Source organism: Monomorium pharaonis, chromosome 5 (genome assembly GCF_013373865.1).
Source record: "Monomorium pharaonis isolate MP-MQ-018 chromosome 5, ASM1337386v2, whole genome shotgun sequence".
Classification (NCBI taxonomy): Eukaryota; Metazoa; Arthropoda; class Insecta; order Hymenoptera; family Formicidae; genus Monomorium; species Monomorium pharaonis.
In genome coordinates this window covers 27,908,887-27,923,372 of record NC_050471.1, presented here as the reverse complement: position 1 = coordinate 27,923,372, position 14,486 = coordinate 27,908,887, and the positions used below count along the sequence as shown (strand labels likewise).

General features: G+C 32.3%; 2 protein-coding genes across 3 annotated transcripts; both read right to left on the bottom strand.

Annotated features, from left to right (window-relative positions):
* Window positions 1-3,311: 3,311 nt before the first annotated feature.
* Window positions 3,312-6,569, bottom strand: LOC105839499. The gene is made up of 6 exons (XM_012685846.3): window positions 6,464-6,569; window positions 6,079-6,149; window positions 5,622-5,760; window positions 5,115-5,315; window positions 4,769-4,889; window positions 3,312-3,729 (listed from the first exon to the last, which is right to left on the bottom strand). The coding sequence occupies exons 2-6, from the start codon at window positions 6,143-6,145 to the stop codon at window positions 3,541-3,543; spliced, it is 717 nt and encodes a 238-aa protein (XP_012541300.1). The 5' UTR covers window positions 6,146-6,149; window positions 6,464-6,569; the 3' UTR covers window positions 3,312-3,540.
* A 1,387-nt stretch (window positions 6,570-7,956) lies between these two features.
* LOC105839498 lies at window positions 7,957-13,003 on the bottom strand. Of its 2 annotated transcripts, none has more exons than XM_012685844.3 (6): window positions 12,870-13,003; window positions 12,655-12,731; window positions 11,727-11,898; window positions 10,437-10,625; window positions 9,414-9,522; window positions 7,957-8,351 (listed from the first exon to the last, which is right to left on the bottom strand). In XM_012685844.3, the coding sequence occupies exons 2-6, from the start codon at window positions 12,725-12,727 to the stop codon at window positions 8,154-8,156; spliced, it is 741 nt and encodes a 246-aa protein (XP_012541298.2). In that variant the 5' UTR covers window positions 12,728-12,731; window positions 12,870-13,003; the 3' UTR covers window positions 7,957-8,153. The 2 variants fall into 2 exon arrangements, with proteins under 2 accessions (XP_012541298.2, XP_012541299.2); XM_012685845.3 differs by having other exon boundaries at window positions 12,926-12,998.
* Window positions 13,004-14,486: the final 1,483 nt, after the last annotated feature.

Below are 14,486 nucleotides of genomic sequence, written 5' to 3'. Positions count from 1 at the left end.
GCTCACACACGCACGGATCGCACGGTATCGTACAGAAACGTTCGTGTCCCGTACGTATCTGTGTGGTCTACGTACTACCGCTCACACATACGCGTGTTACATGCCTTAATGTAACTTCCATGTTATATTGCCGCTATAAAATGTGTTCACTGGGTAGAATCAATGACTATTTTTTGTCTAAAAATGTGCATTTTTCGTCATTTTTTAAATAACAATTAAATACTTAATATTAAAATATAATAAAAATATTAATATAATACCGTATAAGTAGAATTGTAATACAAATACAATACAAAAATTAATTTATAATATTATTATAATAATTTAATTGTACAATATAATTTATATAAAGAAATACAGAAAAGAAGTACCTGCACAACACCGCACAATTCAATTCTGAACACGCGAGACACGCACGGAGTCGACGGAACGTCTGACCGGCGCTGGAGTGGCGTACGTGACTGGAGCGCGGAGCAACATGACGGCAGCGGCGCGGCGCGCGCAGGCGCGGCGAGTGGCGCCGACTAGCGCCGAGTACCGCCGAGTCTGCCTGCCAGCAGTCACGTACGCTGCTGCCGGTGCCGACATGTTACCTCGCGTTTTAGCGCCGGTCGGACGTTCTGTCGATTCCGTGCGTGTCTCGCGTGTTCAGAATTCATTTATCTCGGCGCGTAATTTTCATTCAACCGCTTTCCTCGGCCTGCGTTTCCACGAAGTTACGTGACGTCACGCCACTTTCGCAAAGTTTTCGTGTGCGCGTATTCGCTCGAGGAGTGTACGCAATCCGTTCGGTAGAATGTCGATCGTGCCAATAATGAAACTTCACTAGTCGTCGCGCAATACAAAACTCTGGGAGCGAATCGATTATTTCTGTTCAGTGTGTCTTGACGTGCCGTACTTTTAACGTATTTTTCCAAATGTAACGGTCGCGCCAAGTGAAATTCTCGCGCGCGGATTACGTTTTACTCGTGATATCCGTAATATCGGGAGTGCCGAATAAAGTATCGGGCGATCGTTATTAATGTGCGGTTCGGGAATAGCAGGATGATGTCAGCAGAAAGCGGCATCCATGGAGCGATTCGATATTCTGGAAAAGGAATGTAGCAGTGTAGCATCAGCAGCAGGAGCAGCGACAGCAATCGGTGAGTGAATTTTTATCAAATCAATTAATTGAATTTATATCATGTATATGTGGTATTGCACATTTGTAGAAGACGATTATGCACATTTGCACAAAACAGATTTAAAATATGAATGCATATAATTGTAAAATTTACGGGTATAGCATAAAACAGAACCAAATAAATGTGGACATAGCATAGAAGAGACCCAAAAAGTCATGCACATTACCTACGGGATTCATGGATATTTGACTACATAATTCAATGTGCACATTTTGTGCACATAGAGGCGCTGATGGATGAAAACACCTAAAACGACGCGATGATCGCTCTCAGGTTCCTCTCTGGTAAAACAGAAGTCTTCATCCAATATATTGACTTATATGTAGAAGTTAGATCTGTCAGACACTCAACATTATTACTAACGGATTAAGAGAATTTTATTTATTAATTGCCGATAATTACTTGGCCCGCGTAAATAGACTTAATGAGTGGTCAAAGTAGTCATCAGGTTAGAAATTTTTTCTCAAACGTAGGTTTTATTATCATAAAGATCCTTTTCGGTGAATTATAAGATTATAATGATATTTAGAGGAGGACAATATAAAAATCTAGAATTTTTATCCTTCCAAAAACATTCTTTGTAATAATAATAAAATCTACATTCGTTAATCGCGCGCTATATATTATAGTTTTAAAGGCTTGAAAAAAACCGGTTTTTTTCTTTTTCCCGCAAATTTTTTCGGTTCTTTTCACAAAAGTAGAAAAATTCATCGAAAAATTGGTATATGTTTTTTGTAAAATTTACATTTACTTTTGTATTTCTAAATAACTATATAGAGTTAGTTTAAAGTTGGTCTGTCATCTATTATCTGTTTTTAAAGTATTTTTTAGTATTAATTACAAGGAAAATATCAAATCACAGTAAATAAAAACAAAATTAATATATTTTTGAATAATTTATATATTTTTTTATTAAAATATATTTTATTTTCAAATTAAATCGTAACTTATAATTTAAACAAAAAACGTATTATATATAAGCTTTATAAAATAATAATAAAAGCATTTACATTTACGAGCACGCCCAGCTCGTGCATTCCTTTTAAGAGAAAGATAAAGCGTGGTTACAATAAAATGTAATTGTCCGAAGCATGAAATGTTCACGAAAGTGTAGCCGGGAGCAACAGGTGCAGCATCGTCGAGCTGTTCCTATACGTGAAGTTGGTGTCGCGCGACTTTTAAATTTCATTACCGTTACTCGAATCTCGGTCATGCTGATTTCGTGACTGTCGAACCGAAAAAACCCAGATAGCACAGAGATTCAAAAAGAACTCAATTCTATGTCATCAATTATGAATTCTTTTTGAGATGCAAAAAGAATTATTTTTATTAAAATAATTCTTTTTGCATCTCAAAAAGAATTCATAATTGGTGACATAATTGGTGACATACATTGAGCTCTTTTTGAACTCTTTTTGCTATCTGCAAAACCGAAAAAACTCCTTTAATTTTATTAAGTTATTATTATTAAATTTTAATAAAAATCTATTTGGTAGTTAAATAAAAGATCCAACATGCGTGACAATTATTTTCGTGTTTCTGTGAAACGTAACATTAATTTGTTTGTTTATTAGAATTATTGTAAAATTTTAAATTTGTGTTATGTAAATCGATAAAATTAGAATTTTGTGCCAGTAAATATCAAATCATCTTTTATTTTAAAGAAAGAAAGTTTCTGATTTACAAGAGATTTATAACAATGTATTTTATGATTTATACATAATTACATAAAATATTTATAATGCAGAAATATATGTAAATGTATGTACATAGATACGCGTACGTTAAAAAAGTATACAATATTACAGATAAAAATATTTTAGGTCCATTGCTTTAAAATAGATAGGCTAGAAGATCAGAATTAATAGCTAATTTTGTAATAGATACAATATATACAAATAGACTTTTTAAATATGTTTATACATATAATAAGCATTATTTTAAAAATAATTTTTATTAATTTATTTAATGAAACACTACAACTTTTTTAACTTGATTAAATTTTTGCACATTAAGCATTTATGTATTTAAGTTAAATATATAAATATTTGAAGTTTAAGTACTTATTTTGATTAAATGCATAGATATTTGAACCAAAGAAATTTAATCAAGTTGAACAAATGTCAAATCAACAATTTTGTTTTCTCATTGTAACTATAATATTAAATTAACAATTTATAATCGAAAAGAAGAGAATTACATTTGTTTCTCTCTCTAAGAATATGCCCATTTTACTCTAATCTTTCATAACCTATCTGTTCATATCGTTATATGTTGATTAGAATTGTGACTATACAAATAACTGATCAAGAGATAATACCGATATAAAAGCTTGAATGCCATAGTTAATTAAAGTTTACATAAATAATTGTAATATCTCTAAAAACGTCATACTGGCGAGAAAAGCGTCGAGTTTCTGTTTTATAAGTTTTTGAATCTCATTTGTAATTTTGCCATCGCTAATTAATCGTGGTGCCATATCGGAAATCACAGCACTTATGATTTTGGACAATTCATCGTCGTCAAAGATGCCCGTTGCTTCAAACTAAAAATAATTGAAAAAACATTAGTCAGCAATTGAGAGGAGAGAAAAAGAAATACAGATTAGAAATGATAATTGAGAATTCCTAAAAAATAGAAAATTAAAAAAAATTAATAATTATTATTGACTCAGTTAAAATTAATATTATTTTTCGAAAGTTTCAATTTTATTGAATTTTTGTAAAACAAATATCCCAGGTAGAACGTTTTCTGGAAACGTTTCTGATTAAAATCGAAAAACGTTAAGAAAAACTTTTTCTAACAAAAAACCATTTAAGAAACGATCAAAATATGTTTATTTCTTTATTTGCGAAGTTTGCTTTTTCTCAGAATTAATAAAATAATTTACACACACACACACACACACACACACACACACACACACACACACACACACATTTGCACATGTATATATGTTTTTATTAAAATTGAATAAATCATGAAAATAATATATATATATATATATATATATATATATATATAATTTTTAATAAATTAATCAAAATTAATTTTATAATAAATTTTAAACAATATTAATTTTATTTGTAGAAACACGAAAAAAACATTTTTTAAACTATGGTTTTAAAAACGTTCTGTTAAAACGTTTCTTACTGGTGCTTAATGATTAAAAAATCTTGAATACATTTTTAAAACGTAATGAAACAAACGTGTGCTATCTGGAATTCTTTTTGATATGCGAATATCACATAAACCGACGCTTTGTTTCACAAAAATATCTTCTTGCTAAATATTAAAAAATTTTTATATTACGATAAATTTTGGAAGATAGGAAACAAATTTATGTAAGCTCTATATAAAATTATTACTTAACATATTAAAATAACTATAATTACAGATATAGAATAATTTTTGACAAACAAATAGTATCTGAATTGTCATATAGCCTTTTTATCGCAGAAATGTTCTTGAATCATTTGCTATGTAAAACTGGAATTTTACTCAATGTGACGTAACAATTGGCAAACTTGCGGGAAAGAAAGGAAAAATATTCTTAATGAGATTTTTATGATTAGTTTACTTACATCTAACGATTTCAAAGAAAGATTCAATATCATCTTGTCTACTTTCAAGTATCCGTTTAGCTTGTTCTCGTCCATGACAAAATAAATGTGCGTTTCGAAAACAAATTCTTGCGCAGACAGACTGAAAATTGAACATGTAGTATTTATATCATTATAGCTTTAACATTTTACATTTTATCTTTGGACTTATTTTATTTTTTTTGAATTAAAATAGATAGAAGGATCTATTGTAAGATAGTCATGAAAGAAGCATTTAGTATTAAAAAAAAATAAATTGAAAACATCTTAAAATTAAACTCGCCGAAATCATTTTTCAATTCTCGATTATCATGTAACGAATACTCACCTCATGTTACCGTTGCCGTAAAGTTCGAAGTCCTGGATTTGGGCATTCAAACCGTAGCCGGTACTCGCGGCTACCAAGGGCCACGAAAGATGAATAGTTAAATTTACGGTGCCAGATACTATGCTAAAGGCCAGGTTAGCAGCAATGATGTCGTATTCCGACAAGCCATTCACGTTGACCTTCGTCAAATTTGCGTTTAAGCTGCTCAAAAAAATTTAAGGATATATATAATTTAATCCTAGGCACACGCGCAAACACACGCACACACACAGAATTCTTTTCGCGTTTAAGTGACACAATCATTAGCTCTATTAGAAAAAACAATATTGATTGAACAATGCTTGTAATTTTACTAAAAATAAGATAAGTGAGCGAGAACTGAGACATTACAAATTTACGGCTATAAAATGAGCACAAAATAAATTCGAGCGAGCAAAATATGATTTTTAAATTTTATTTCTTATAAAATATTATTTAACTAAAAAAAAAATTGAAAATAACACGCACTTTATTGTGTCCTCCTTAAGGTCGATCGCTAGTCGATCCGCCTTGAACGGATCGAGAACCGGAATTCCAAGTTTCTCGTCTCCAGTTTTCATTGTAGTTTTAAATTTTATGAGAAATGTTTCTAACAAATTTGCATATTCTGTAAGGTTAAAATTTGCGCATTAATATTAGAAAATTAATTGAACTGTCACTATATGTTTAACGCGATGAATAAATTATAAAAAATTACGCTACTATAATTTCTTTATCAAAAATATTTTTCGAAAGAAGTATTCTTTGATGATGAAAATTTAACAGAGATTGTTAAAAGAGAAAGCGTGGTATAAAGACAAATGTGAAATAAATGTAATATCGATTTATACTCTTTCGTAGAAATAAGTGTATCTCTAGAGGAATATAAGAGAAATACAAGAAATAATGAGGGAACAAGAGAAAAAATATAGACGTCTGTGCTTACTGGATGTCTCCGTTGCCGAAACATTGTAACAGATCAGGATGAGTCCAAATACTGCTAGTAGCTTCATTTTTCTGCGTGAAATAAAAGACCCAAGATTTATTTAAGTTCAACGCGATCACACTGGTATCAAGCTTTAAAGCTAACAAATTCGCCCGTTGTTGTAATTATTGGCCAAAAGGACGTCGAAAATATTTTTCACTGCTCTCCTCGTTGTGAAACGTGAAAAATCGCGCAAGTGTAACACGCAGACGCAAGAGAGGTCGAAAGAGATATATTCATTAAAGCCGATACGTCACTTGTACTTGTACTTGGAATTATATATTTCGTATTATCTGTGAATACTTATGGCAGTCAAGGTCTAGAGAAATGTGGACTGTTTACGTACGTCGTTGATTTACGTCGGTCCGTCCGACTTAGCGGCACACTTGATTAAACGGCACAAATGAAACTGAGCTGGTAAAAATGGTATGCGTACTTATTTATAGTTGGGAATTCGTCGATATCTAATCTTCAAGTTGAATATCAAGATCTCTTACTGATCACGTGTATCTCAACAATTCGATCTTTGGCCAGTTGGGGAAGAACGGGAGAAAACGCGCGACGTGCCTTCTTCGTTGCTTTCTTCCTTGAAAATTCTTCTTTTGTAGAAAATTTCCATTGGTTCTGGTTACAATCACGAGGTAGTTTTTTTACTGGCAGTTTCCATATTGCGCGTCCAGGAAGCGCAATTACCTATAATTATGCAATTATAATTTATTTTATTTTATAGCGCTGGATTTTGTATGTTTTTTTTTGTGACGAGTCCTGAATCTTATCGAGATCAGAGATTAGACTGCAGATTAGATTATAAGACACAGCTGGTTACGCTGCAACACTTGTGTAACGCAATTAAATAAATATAGGATTCGCATACAAAATAATGCACAGTCTTTCTGATTAGGAATTTAATATATACAGAAATCTTTTATGTAATCTTTAATGTAAAAACCGCGACTGTCCTCATATTTAGCAAAGGTATATCGTGTGTCATTTTTACCTTTTTTTTAAATAAAAATTAAATTACAAAATTAAATTTTTTTCTAATAATGCCGAAAAAAATTAATTTTTCAGCATAATAAAAATTTTCAGCATAATAAAAATTATTTTTTTATGAAGCAATAGCAATTTATTGATGTAATAATGTCGAATAGTTTAAATTTGTATAGAAATATAAGTTTCTCTTTTCACAAACATCGCGTGCAAACAAACATTAGAGATAACATTACGAACGCGTAATATTATTAAATTACATGTTGTTATTAGGAATCCAGACGATAAATACAAAATTATTTTATGCACTTTCAAGGTGCACCTACAGTTTCACGTGTAAAATAAATAACAGAAAGAGAAAGAGAGAGAGAGAGAGAGATTTAATATATTGTTTCGCATATTAACTTTACACGATAAAATCAAGAGATGTCTTTATACACATGATAAAAAAACATTAGTTAGAAAAAAGTTATAAAAAAGCGATTAGATTAAACAATTAGATTCTTTTACTTTTTTCTTGATCTTGAGATTTTATCGAGTTATTTTTTCCCTGTTTCTGATAAAATAATGCGTACTGTCACGCATATCGTATTTTCAAAGTTTCTTGATTAGCATATACACACAGCGCGTATAAAAAGTATATCTACATACATATATTAAGCATAATTTTATAATAAAATATAAAAAATTACACACATACGCGCGCGCGCGTAAACTTTTGGGTAATGTGTGTAAACATTTTCTTCTTCTCTTCTACATTTTACTATATATGTTGAGAAAGTAATGTGTTTCACTTGTATATTAGTACAAAAAAATGGAATGGGAATCTTGGTATAAAAGAAATAATTCTTTTCACTCTTGAAATTTTAGTATTGACTTTATTGGAACAGAAATAAATTTAATGCCTTCTTAAGGATTATTTTTATCCTTGACGATGTTTTACCAATAAATAGTCTGTATTATCATATATTTAAAGCGCTTAACTGAAATCACAATTGTAGAAACGACTGATTGAACACTAGCCTGACATCACACGACGAAAGATATTACAGACCTAGCTTTTTCAATAGTTCTTTAAGCGTTATAGTGGATAAATATTCATTGAGTTCCTGCGTGATGATACGATTAACATAGTTCACAATTGTTCCTTGTTTCTGGTCGATTAATTTAGGCACCGTATTGGAGATTGAGAGGCTTGCTGACTTGGACTTTTCTTCGTCGTTGTAGAGGCCTGTCGCGCGGAACTGTGAGCAATAGAAAAATAAAATTTGTTACAAATTAGGAATAATGAAAATAATTATTAATAAAAAAATTAATTAGAATTACATTTTATACGATTGGACCGATTGAAGAAAGTTACAAATGTGAGAATGATTTGAATAATTTTTTTATCGAATTGTATATAAAATCTACTCCGTTTTTGATAATTTCTACATATTTGTGTCATAATTTTTCAAATTAAAATAAATTTATTAAGACATATAAAAAATAAAATTGGAGTTTTTAAGAAACGCTACGATTAAGTTGATTTTTCTGTCAGTTAACCTTTTTTTTCTACCATTAATATTATTATTTTACCACATGTTATCTGACATACAAATATGCGTTTACTAATAAGAAAATTTCTGAATGTTCAGTGATAGTTTTTTTCAGCTAAATGAGTTGACTTTTCGAGTCTTTTCCATAATAGCTGTTTGTAAAAGATCGATATCTCCGCAACCAGCAGTGCGACTGGGTCGCCTTTTTATATATGCAAATTGAAGGGCAAGAAACGACGCTGCAGCGTTAACTCAATATCGTGCAAGTGGCAGTTTTCTCGTACTTTAATCAAGAAATTAATCAAGAAATTATACTACTAATTAATACATTACAAAGTTAACCAGTTTTTACGATCTATTTTTCAAAATTAAATATATATAAGATTACAGAAAAAAATTGTAATATAAGCTATAAGAATAGCTACATTAATATGAGAAAACTTTAATACAAAAAAAAAAAACATTAGTACAAAAATAAGTTAATATCTGAGAAATGAAAATAAAAAATGATATTTAATTCCTTACTGCTTTCTTTCACTTTTAATTTTTTGTATTTAATTAAAATGAAGTTACTCCTCAATTTGAGAGATACATAAAAACCATCGAAAGAATTTTAAAATTATATATATATATATATATTTTTTTTTTATTTTGTAAGCAGATCTAAAGGTTCTTAACGCAAGATTATTTATTTTATATTTGATGTCATTCGTTAGTTGCGAGTTCTAACGATCGCGAAAGGAAGAAAAGAATTGTACAATTACTTACATCTAATGCTCTCAGAGAAACCCTCGATGAAATTGATTTAACTTTGAGGTGCTTGCCCTTCAATCTGAAGCTCAAATTAATCTGGAATCTGAAGTCATGCCCGGTTCCACTGAAAATTAAAAACATACATCTTTTAAATTCTCTATGATCTCAAAAATTTAAAATTTTTATTTTTTAAACTATTAATAAAAATATATTCTACTATAATTTTAAAGATGGAATCTCAATTATATGTAAAGAAGTAATATTCGAAAATAAAAAGATTTTGTGCGTGTTCGAAGAGTTTGGTCAGAAAATTAATTTATCGTTCAATTTAGAACCAATTAACGACGGAGTGACAAATTGTCTTAAATACGGACCAAAAAAAAAACCGTTTAAATTCCCGTCAAAGCAATCTCAATCGAGAATTCGCGTTCGCCGAGGGCGAGCCTGACCACACCGTAAGAAACCTGAACGAGATCGGCGCGCGATCGCGTGTTCCGCGCGAAGCATATAAATTCAGTCACGATTTAATAACGCGCTTTGTCGCAGTTGGCGTCGCCTGATAAAGTCGCGAAAGCGCTGAATGAAAAACGGCCAACTCATTGTCAGTCATCCCAGTACTCGCTTTTTCATGTGCATATTTCAAGCATTGTGGTGTTAAATATAGATAAAGCGGAATGAAAAAAAAAACGTTGCGTTCTTCACGGAGTAAAGATCAGCGATCTCTCTCTCACTGTAATATAATTATATATAATACCTACTATTTTGTATTTTATATATCGCTTCATATTATAAAGCGAAAGGAAGAGATCGTAACGACGTACTGTTATAATACAAATCTAATATTATTATAAAGTTGTAATAACGATCGAGATCAGTACGGGAGATTTCGTTGAAGATTTAATTCCTCGTGTCTTTCACAGGCGAGTCGATGGGGCGCAAAAATTGGCAAGGAGTCCCTTCCTCGCGTGTCGCGGATATTGGAAAGTCGCGAGCTCATTGAAGCTGCATAAATCCTCTCAAAAAGAAACAAATACTCACTTCATCTTTCCGGTTCCATAAACCTCGTTTCCGAGGACGTTGCCATTTAGAGAGTAATTAGTGCTCCCGACTATCGACGGCCAGGTGAGATCCATGTGAACCTTCAAACCGAACAATTTAAAGGAAGCGCTGTTGATTTTGTACGAGGACAAGCCGTCTACTCTGACATTTGCCAATTGTGCGTCGACACTGAATATTTAACGAAAGAAAGAAATAAGTAAAATAATAATAAAGAAAATACCAATCGTCATTACGCACTTTTTTAATAGCACTTCTAAGTAATTAAAAAGCAAAATGTTAAATGGTGAATAGTTATTTTTTAAACACATAAACTTCAACTTGGTAATTTTTTTTTAAGTCAAAAGTTTATCTATTTAAGAAAGGTAATTGTAAAATAAGAAGATACATATACACACATAAAAAAATAATATTTTCTTGTTACTTTATATAAAATTAATTTACAAATAAAATATCAATTCAATTTCTTTGAAGATTCATATTATTCGATCCATCGTTTTTTTTTTATTACGACATTCTTATTCAATATAAATAGCGCTTTCGAAGTTAACTTTTAATTTTGCGTTAATTTAATCTTTACACAACTTTTAACCGAGTTAGCTTTTTGTTTATGCAATTTTTAATTAAATTAATTTTACAAAAGGTTAACTTCTACTTAATAAGTTTAAAAGTACATATATTAACTTATACAACTCTGTTGATAAATATCGTTCGTAATACGTCGACTGATATGTCATACACACATGAAACACCAGATTGTCTGTATCAGATTGCGTATTGGAGATTGAGGATTATGAATTGGAGATTAGAACGGGACCAATCAGAACGAGGCAGATTAAAATGACAGTTATTCGATTGGTGAAATTTTAATCTTCAATTCGCAATCCTCAATCTTCAATGCGTAATCAGAAGTATGTTACGCGTTGTAAAAACGACTTAAATATATTTAAACCATTGCTTAAGTCATTTTATGTCAAAAGACATGATTGAGATTTCTTTAAATGTGGACACATGCGTGTCGTCTGGGAAGCTTCAAGTTAGAAATACATCGGTTAAATCGGTATTTTATAAATATACTTCTCTTTAAAAGCATATAATCTATCACATTGATGAAGTATAACTGTTTGAAGGACAATAAAGTAGTTAGTAGGTAATGGATATTGATTAAAAGCTTGTAATCATGATGATGTACTTTACTGGTCTAGGGATGAGAATATTGATTTAACGCGTTAACGGTCAACGTGTTATGTGAAAAATCAAGCTGATACGCACGTTGTGTTGAACTCCTTCTCGTCGAATTTGATCCGCAACTTGTCCGCGATGAAGGGGTCAAGCGGCGGAATTCCGAGACCACTATCCCCGTTTCGTATGGAGTCCCTAAGGGGACCGTCGAGGGCATCTTCTAATTTGCTCTTCTTCGCAAAACTTTCTCCAATAAACTCCACTAAACATTTGCATAATTAGTGGTAAATTATACGTCGTGACTTTGAACAATGCTAACTATGTATATATACGATATTAAATAATAACGATAGAGATAATATTCCTGATGGAATATTATGGCTAATAAACAAAGAACTTTTACGAAGCAGAGATGTGTGCGAATTATTCGCATACAGATCGGCCAACATTCGATTTGACTCGGATTGGAATCTCTGTGATTTCAAGCCGAGCCATTTGAAAATTTTATGTTGTTAATTAAAAGTTATGTTTCGGGTAAGAGTTTGTCGATTCAGTTTCAATCAATCGATGCCAGACATATGTAACGATTTTTGAACAGTGCTAATAATAATTCAGCATGGAATAACAACGTTGGAATATTAAATGAGGAAGGCAAGGAGAGAACTTACAAAGTTAAAAAAAAATATATATACGCGACGGATCCGTAGAAATCGCGGACATTTTCAATATCAGTGAGGAATAGACTCGGCGCGAAAATAAACCATTCATCACAAATATAGACTTATTCAAATATATAATGTCTAAAATCACTGTATCAAAAACAGATAGCTGAAAAATAGAATCCGTACAAAAATAGTCGGCTTAAAAGTAGACCGTATACAAAAATAGACGAGGTCACATATAGGTGCGATATAATTGTAGGAACGATGATATTTCTGGAGAAAATATACTATTCGATGTACATCCAGGGAGGGAGATATATTGTATAGAAAAGGAAGAAATACAAGTATCTACTTACAATTATCGTCTATCTCAATCTCAGCCCAGGCACAGCTACAGATCAGGATAAGCCCGAACGCCAGGAGGTTCATTTTTCTGCACAAAGTAGAAAACACGGTCGATTTAGCCGCCCCCGAAGACGAAGGGGGTCAGGATGTTTTCCCTTAAAGCCAACGAATTTGCCACTGTCCCGAGCAGTGAGCGTTCTTGCGAATTAACGACGTGGAAACGCACCTGGATATTCTCAGCGAAAAAAGAAATAGAGAGAGAGAGAGTGTGTGTGTGTGTACCAGCGAGAGATTCTGACAGATTCTGCAGTAGTCGACACCGCGCTAGGTCGCTCGTACTCTACCGTATGTACTGACACTATATATAGAGAGCTACGTAGGAACACGCTGATAATTACGCATGAATCGTTCGTAAGTTAAGTCGTTTGTAAGTGTCGTACGATTGTCCTTGCACGACTTGTACAATGTACGATAAGAGTCGCGCACGTGTTGTTGTAATTGAGAAAATTATACCTAACGCGACAGCTAATGTATGTGAGTCGGGTATCGGATTTGCGGGATCTCTTGTCGTATATGCGATATCGCGCGGTAACAATAATTTGTTTATTAGCTCTAATCAAGGCTAATACAGGGCTACCCCGATCGCGAAAATTCGCCTGCAAATCGCTGCGAACTTGCGGAGGGGATTTTTTATTTTTTATCTTCCGCATTTCTTTCCTTCTTTCTCCTGTCTTGACTTTCCCGTTATCTCGCTGGTTTCGAGGATAATTTATAGCGACGTCGTGGACGTCGACTTCCTGATATCCGATGACGTATTTGCCGTGCGCTTAGGACACGTGCACTCGAACATAATTTATTGCGCTGAGGAAAAAAAAATGTTAATTTGACTAAGTTTTCCAATTAAATTAGATTTTGTCTATTTAAGTATTTATATATTTCAATTAACTATAAATACTTGAATTGAAATTTGTGAATTCAAGTTAAATGCGTGAATTCTTGAGCTGGCCAAATTTTAATTCAGTTGGAAAACTTTGTCAAGTCAACAATATCTTTTTCTCAGTGCGCCATTAGCTTCGATGCACCTCTATTTTTTACATTAAATCTCGCGTGTCTCCCTCTATTTTTCATCAAACGTGAGGGGCAGGGGAACCGGATTGCGAGGCGCCGCAGCCCGTAACGCAATCTTTCTCGAAAACAATTTCTTGGTTTACCGAGATTAAGCGTCCGTTTGTGACACACACGCGCGCGCGGATTATCGAATCGATTTCCAGCGTTTTTATTAAATACGATCGACGGGTGCGCTCTTTCTTTGTACTCGAAAAACGTCGAGGTAATTAAATTATCAGGTAGGCCATCAAAGGGCTGCGCCACGAGCGAAAATTTCGCTTACGGTTAGCGTACGTTCAAGAGACACCCCGTCGGGAGTCACTCTCGAGATTCATCTCTAAGTGAATGTAAAGATTAATAAAGAAGGAGGGAAAGGGGATAAGAGTGCTGTACCTTTTATGTCACAATATCCTGCGCGTGTGTGTGTGTGTGTGTGTTACTTTTATACAAACATGTAAAAATTATTTAACAACAAAGTATATATTTTGGTACTTTATTATTTCATTATTGTTGTAACATACACTGAGAGAAAATAATAGTTGCATTTACCATAATTCATAGTTATTTTTGGCGGTAACAATATTTTTATAGTTAAATTAACAATATAAATTATAGTTAACTTAACACTATATTATTGTTACAATAGCTATAGCATTTGTTCATACAACCATATGTATGGTTAAACGTGTCATAATTGTATGGTAGAATTTATTATAATTTATAGTTTTTAGATTAT

What these genes read in the sequence shown, in the direction of transcription:
- LOC105839499 (XM_012685846.3), bottom strand. Translation starts at nt 6,145, where the DNA reads ATGAAGCTACTAGCAGTATTTGGACTCATCCTGATCTGTTACAATGTT. An exon ending in TACGGCAACGGTAACATGAG is followed by an intron (nt 4,890 to 5,114) that starts GTGAGTATTCGT and finishes TTCAATTTTCAG; the next exon opens with TCTGTCTGCGCAAGAATTTG. An exon ending in TTTCTTTGAAATCGTTAGAT is followed by an intron (nt 3,730 to 4,768) that starts GTAAGTAAACTA and finishes AATTATTTTTAG; the next exon opens with TTTGAAGCAACGGGCATCTT.
- LOC105839498 (XM_012685844.3), bottom strand. Translation starts at nt 12,727, where the DNA reads ATGAACCTCCTGGCGTTCGGGCTTATCCTGATCTGTAGCTGTGCCTGG. An exon ending in TATGGAACCGGAAAGATGAA is followed by an intron (nt 9,523 to 10,436) that starts GTGAGTATTTGT and finishes TTTAATTTTCAG; the next exon opens with TGGAACCGGGCATGACTTCA. An exon ending in TTTCTCTGAGAGCATTAGAT is followed by an intron (nt 8,352 to 9,413) that starts GTAAGTAATTGT and finishes TATTGCTCACAG; the next exon opens with TTCCGCGCGACAGGCCTCTA.